Genomic DNA, 7,155 nt, shown 5'->3' on the forward strand with positions numbered 1-7,155 from the left:
AGCTAGTGATGAAGGTATAGATAAAAGGATAGAAACCATAAAAGGGCAGTTTGGAAATTAAAGAGTTATGCCAGACTTGACTGAAATCCTTTGAGATGTCAAGTGCAATGGCAAAGCTATCACCAAAGTCCCAAAAGGAGGATGAACACAAGTCTGAAAGGTAGGTGAAGAGATCACCAGTGCAGCATCCCTGGTGGAACCCGTACTGATGATCGGAAAGAAGGTTGTGATAGGAAAGGTGCTTTAAAATTTTTTTGTTAAGAATGGTTTCAAAAACTTTTGATACACAGGATGTTAATGCAATTAGGAGATAGTCATAGGGCTGGGAATGGCAACCCTTCTTTGGGACAGGCTGAATGAGAGCAAACTTCCAACAAGAAGGAAAGGTACAAGTTGACAAACAATGGCAAAAGAGTCTAGGTCTATTACCCACATAATACATTAGCACCAACTCCAGTTATAAGGGCATATGGCCTATATTCCTGAGGCTGACCCTGCCAAAAGAGTGATCTGAGAAAATTAACCCAGGGTGAAGGAGACCAAATGAAAAGCCACAGAACTCATGACTGGAGCAGGCTGATCATTCATGTTGAGAGATACGTAATGGGGTGATGTGTCACTGCCTGGAGGGTTACATGGAGGGACCCTCATAGGTAAAGTCGGAAGATGAATAAGGCTATGCATCACGTGGGTATTTGCCCCCTCATGGTGACGATGATGATGATGATTGATAACTGGAAAAAAATTACCGTACTTAACTCCTTCTATTTGGTACATATCAAAATTAGTGGAAAATTAAAATCTCAAGCTTACAATATGAAAAAAAAGATTGATTTCATCAAGCAACATTCCAAATGACTTTTGATCTTTATATATTCCAAGTGACTTTGGAGATTTCATAATGCCTCTTCCTGAAAAAATACCTGTACAGTACACCCAAGTATTCTTTATTTACATATTATTAAGGTATGTTAGGTCAGTATTGTAATCGCATTAAGTAATGTACAGGAGAATACAGTGTTAAAGGTGTAATGTACAAAACAGAGCACTAAGGAAGAGAAAATTTGTATGCTATGTACAATACAGCCCTATGACAAAAACAAGAGAATCAGCATCAGGGTCTCACCAGTTCCTCATAACCTCATAGATATGTCCCTTGTCATGGATGGAAATGAAGAGTCCTCGTGGCCGCCGGAAGATGAGACCAAACTTCTGGCATGCCAAGCCCACAGTTGGGGTGTAGACAATGGGCATGTACTCCTCCACATTCTCACTCAGTAGCCGGTAAAAGAGGCGCTCATTGCGGTCCTGGGTATTGGTGCTATATTAGGCAAAATGTCTATCTCTCCTCTATAGTCTAATCCAGTATTGCCCCAACAGAACCTTCAGGGCCAGGGGTTAGGCTACACAGTCAAGACATTTAAGGTGACTAGAAAAGGTGGCTTGCTTTTGATAGGCATTATCTAAACAACAAACCACAACCAGGGCTGATGAGAGGGGGAGGCAGCTGGGGACAATCCTTAGGCCAGGTCCAAGGGGGGCACACACCCTTCAAGATGGCATTAAGAGGGAGGAAAATATAATGTGTGTCCTGTATTAAATGAATAGAGTGCAATTTGCATGTATAAAGTACTGCATGTATACATGACAAATGATAGTAAACTCTAATGTACTCATTTGTTTCCTTCCATTACAAAATAGTATTTCTCACTTTTCTTTACATAATATACTGTACTATAATTTCCTTGCAGTTATTATCATTGTTTTATAGAAAGTGAGAAGAAGGTGCTATGGCACACAAGGATTCTTTTGACAGTACGGTACATAAATGTGCCATGACACTCATCACAGGTAGCTGTCTAGCCATGAGCTAGACTGAGTATAAAATATTCAGCACAGTTTTCAGGATGAGGGGAGCCTGTTGTTGATAATCTTGCCCCTGGCCTGGTGATGGCTGTCGGCAGCCCTGACCACAACTACCCATCAAATATAAAGGCAAAATATGTGAAAATAACTATACTGAAGTCTATTTTTGCCTAATGGAGCTTGGCCATTCCCACAACATAATGATGGTTGCATGAAGTTTTATAAGCACATACTCCTCCCCATTCTCATTAGGTAGCTGATAGGAGAGGTGCTTGATGTAATCTGAGTACTGGTGTTAGGCACAGTAATGTGGGGAAAAACTTTAATCAGTGTGTTTGCACTTAAAGGAACTTACCCAATTCTAGGATTACAGTAATTAAATAAGTACAGTATATGGAAAGGGTTATAAAAGAGATACAAGGTAGGGCAGTTAATGTTGGAGTGGCCCAAATGAGAGAAGGCAGTGTTTGGAAACTCCCTGTACTGTTGTTTGCAGATGATACTGTGTTGTTAAGACGAAGGGGAGCTGCATGGCTTGGTGGATGAGTTTGGGAGTGTGTGTAAGAAACGGGAACTAAAGGTGAATGTAGGGAAGAGTAAAGTTATAGTCTTCGAGAGAGGCGAAGTCAGTGATTGTACAGTGAGGCTGGATGATGAGGAAATGGAAAATGTGAGTATGTTTAAGTACTTGGGTAGTGTGATGAGTAAGGATGGAAGTTTGGAAGGTGAAGTGCTTGAAAGGGTACAACAAGGAAGAAAGGTTGCTGGTTCCTTGAAGGCAGTGATAAGAAACAGGGAAGTGAGCATGGACGTGACTATATTAAGATACCAACTCTAACGTATGGATGTGAAGCTTTGACGTTCTTGGAAGGACACAAGTCAAGAGTGATAGCAGTGGAAATGAGTTATTTGAGAGAAGCCTGTTGGGTCACAAGGAGACAGACTGACAAATGAGGATGTGAAGGTGCGTTGTGGTGTGGATGTAGATGTGATAGGAAGCGTTAGGAGAAACACACTGAGGTGGTTTGGCCATGGAGAGAATGGAGGGTGAGAGACTAATGAGGAGAGTGTACGTGAGTGAGGTGGGGGGGGAAAGAGGGAGGGGAAGGCCAAGGATGAGATGGAGGGATGGAGTGGAGAGGTATATGAGAGAAGGGGGTGTGAATTGGGAGCAGGGCAGTGAAATGACAGAGGACAGGGTGACATGGAGGTGATTTGTTTTGTGGCCACCCTGTATAAGAGATTAAGGTGTCTGGCAATAGATAGACAGACAGACAGAAGACAGTCTATCGTGTAGTTACCATATTCTTTATTTAACTTGATCTAAAACTGCCATTTCTCCATATTTAATGTTCAGTTGTAACAGCGGATAAACACTAGAATATGATATTGGTTAAGAAGAACTACGGACAGGTAGAATCACAGCAATAACTTTTAATGCCTTTTACCTAAATGAAATAAGTCACCCATGGACAAAAATCTGGGCCAAGTTACAGAGAATGAACAATAATAACAGGTAACATAACAAAATATTCATCTCACCTGCAGACCAGCAAGGTAGATGAACTTGTTAAGAGGTTCCTGGTAGCGTTCAACATTCTTCCGGCAAAGATCAACCTGCTCCTCCTGGGTCTTGAAACGTGGAGGGATCAGTCCATGCAGACCTAGTACTTGACGCTCCTCTAAAGTGAATGCCATCCCCTGCAAAATATCAATAATTAGGAATAAATTCAAGTGGCAGGTGGGGATACCCACCTTCCATTTAATTCAGTGCAACCATCAGGTGACTCTACACTAAGCAACAAGCCAAATGGTTTCTGGTACCCAGAAAATCATTTACAGTATTTCTGTACTATTCATTGTAAGGATAACCATATAACTAAACAGATGCCTTCAACTAGATCTGGCCCATAACTATTTACATCTGAGGAATGCTTTGGATTTTGCTTGAAGGATATGGAAGGGAGACAGCAGAAGTTTTCAATGTCTCCTGCTCTTCATACAGATAAAAGTTTTGAGTTATGAAAGGAAGCTTACCACGTTCATAACTCCACCAGGCATGTGTCAGTTCATTCCTACAGTTCGGTCATTCACATTCATACCATTCTGAACCTGAGAGGAAAAAACATTCATCTAACAAAAAAAGTGTTGCATTGTCAGGGAGTTCACCTACTATTCCCCCTCTCTCTGCTTTACACTTAGGGCATTTCTGTCACTTTCCTCCTTGATGCATCATATCAAAGAGCATCATCTATCTATAGCCCGACACCCTACATCATACATGGGTAAATAAGCATACCAAGCCTTTCTAAGCTTAAGTAGCCTGTAGAAGATAACGAGAAATTGAAGAGATGGATTACTGGGTGAAAATTCATGCCCAATGGTACTGTACATGCTCCATGAGTAAAGAAGTTATATTACTAATTGGTGGTACAATACTGTATAAGGCCTAGTTATGTCTGGCTCAATAGTATCAGTATCTATGTCTATGTACCGGTATGTATGTCCATCCATCCATCCATCATCCAATCTGACAATGCCCCATGACAAGCGTACTATCTACTGTATCTATCTACCTATCTGTCTGTCTATCTATCTATATTTATCTATCTGCTTATCTATAGCCAGTCCTTTATTTCTGGACTGAGTGGCCACAAACAAGTTACATCCACATCATCCTGTCCACCACTGGTGTATATTTTGAAACTCACCATCCACTCACTTCATGTACAGCTGCTCTCGGGTGTCTGCCCTTTCCTCTCCTCCACCCTTCTTTCCTTCCATCCTCTTCAGTCTTTCTTTCCTTCAGTCTTTCCTCATCCTTCTGCCTACGAGTGACTTTACACTCCCTCTTCTGTCTTTCGTTCCTTCATTCTTTCCTCTTCTTTCTGCCTGTGGGTGACTCTACACTAAGTGACAAGCCAAATGGTTTCCTGTACACCAGGAAACCATTTACTATGCTGGGCGGTAACCATATAACCAACTTTTGGCACCTAGTGGTTTAGTGGGTACTTATTGTGCTCCAGTCGGACTGAGCCGGTGAAGGTTTATATCCAAGGAATGGTTGGGGTTTATTGCTCAAGTAATGCCACTCAGGGATAAGTGAAGCTGGTCACTCTCATCTTAAATGTCAGGATAAACTGCCTAGTCCCAGGCTCCTACGCTCCTCATGGGGCAACGTAGGATTGGATGATGGATGGATTTCTTAGAGGATGATGTCAGAAACTATAGCATACTTAGATGAAGTGCGGTGGTTCTCAACCTTTTTCAGATCGTGCCCCCCTTAGCCTTGGTCAACAGGTCCATGCCTCCCCTCCCATCCCCACTTCCTGCCATCACCTGATTCTAAAAACTTATTCTTGAATTATTATTATAATTATTATTTTTGCCACAGGTTCAAGTGGATGTTAACCCAGATGAACAGAGGCAGAAATAGCCTTTCATCTGCAGTCCACTGTCCCCCTTATCATTAATTTTCTCTCAAAATGGACACAAGAGAGAGAGAGAGAGAGAGAAAAAAAAAAAAAGAGAAAAGAGAGTGGGACAGCAAGCTGGAGCAGAGACAGAATATGAATAATGAACACACACACACACACACACACACACACACACACACACACACACACACACACACACACACACACACTTATATTTCCTCTGAATACTCATGCCCCCCTTGTGGAAATGCTCACACCTTCCTAGAAGGGGTGTGCTCCTGTGGTTGGGAACCACTGATGTGGAGAGAAGAAAGGGCCATCATTGAGAAAAGTGAGGTGATACAGTCTCTTGTATATAATATTTATCTACGTGGAATGCATTACAGAGCACAAATACATGATGCTCATGTAGCACGAGGGAAGGCATGGAGAGGTGGCACAATGGACGCAACTTCATCTGAGCATTTGCCATAAAAGTATCTGTGAAATAATGTATGGGAGGCAACATTCCTTCTTACTTGTAGGAGAGGTAGTTTATATGTAATAGTAGGGTTACTATTAATTCCAACAGCTTTGTTCTGAATTTTGTCAAGTTGTTTACATGCAACCTTTCCACATGCACTCCATAAGGGAAAGCAATATTCTAGCTAACAGTGCACATGACTTCTTAACTGCTCGTCAGTGAAGAAGTTACGGACTCTGTACAATAATCCAAATTTCTTTGAGGCAGTTTTAGCAAGTGATCTGACATGAAAGGTCCAGCCAAAGCCTCCAGGAATAAGACAGACACACCGACAGACAGACAGAGAGCTACACTATAAAAATAAAAAAAAATAAAAAAGATAGATAGGTTGGCACATGGGTAGATGGAAAGGCCTGTCTCATCACTCACCTTATTAAGCCTTGGGTCTCGAAGGTAGTCAATACCACGAACCATATTGGGGCAGATGTTGTCCCCAGTGTGCTCATGGTATGGCCGCTGACCAATTCTGTCCCTCTTCAGCCCCTCCATCACACTGCTGCTGCCAGCCATTACTCTGACACGACCTCCACTGCTGTGGTGCCGACACAGGTTTCAGTACAGGAACACACATATAGTCTAGTTTTATTTGGATTCATACACAAATGGTACCCATGGACTCCTCACAGTGCTCTAGATAAAGGATAATAGGTAGCTGAAGAAGTGGACTGAAGAGTGATCTAAGCTACTGCTGGAAAAGTTAATCAGTTCAGTCTCTGGGGGCGGCATGGAATAGTTTAATTATTTTAACTGTTACAACAGACTTTATCAAGCTTTCAAAAAAAACACTGGCATGTCACAAAAAAAATGCTAATACAACCACATCAGTCCTGAATGAGACTTCTATCACATTTTCAGTAAGGACAGTAGGTAACAGCACTAATGTGATAACATGTGAAATGCGTGGCACACAGAAGGATTGCTAGGCTTTATGGATCAAGTTATCATGTCTATGCCCTGACAGAAACAAAATATTTTTAATATCTTCCTAACTTACCCTTAATGACAAGCATTTGACCTACAGGGAATGTAAACTTCTGATGAGGCTAAAAATGAACCTTCTACCTAGAAACAGTCTTGGTCTGTTCCTACAGCAGACTTTTTTCATGTAGCCAAAATTGTTAATCAAACCAATGAAAACACTGCACAACCCTATATTCAAGATAAGCTGAGAACATAATTATGATGCAGTGTGTTAATGATCTGTTGACCAGGTTAATCAACACAAATGGTGGGCCAGACCAACAATGCCCACACCTACAGTATTAAAGAACCCTTAGTATGAAACATCAGTACTGGTAAGCTACCATGTCCTCCATTTCCAGTTTCACA

The 7,155-nt window shown here is 41.6% G+C and overlaps 1 protein-coding gene across 5 annotated transcripts in view; it reads right to left on the reverse strand.

Annotated features, from left to right (window-relative positions):
* Men-b (NADP-dependent malic enzyme b, mitochondrial) overlaps positions 1–7,155 on the reverse strand; it is an 89,659-nt gene that overhangs the window by 31,607 nt on the left and 50,897 nt on the right. For all 5 annotated transcript variants that reach the window (XM_080276190.1, XM_080276192.1, XM_080276193.1 and 2 more), the window contains 3 exons: positions 6,196–6,358; positions 3,409–3,567; positions 1,127–1,308 (listed from right to left, as the gene is read on the reverse strand). In XM_080276190.1, the coding sequence (XP_080132316.1) occupies positions 1,127–1,308; positions 3,409–3,567; positions 6,196–6,358 (504 nt within the window). The remainder of the gene's footprint in view (positions 1–1,126; positions 1,309–3,408; positions 3,568–6,195; positions 6,359–7,155) is intronic.

The sequence above is a fragment of the Coenobita brevimanus genome, chromosome 64 (assembly GCF_032717465.1).
Source record: "Coenobita brevimanus isolate Jiangsu-jjx chromosome 64, ASM3271746v2, whole genome shotgun sequence".
NCBI classification, from domain to species: Eukaryota; Metazoa; Arthropoda; class Malacostraca; order Decapoda; family Coenobitidae; genus Coenobita; species Coenobita brevimanus.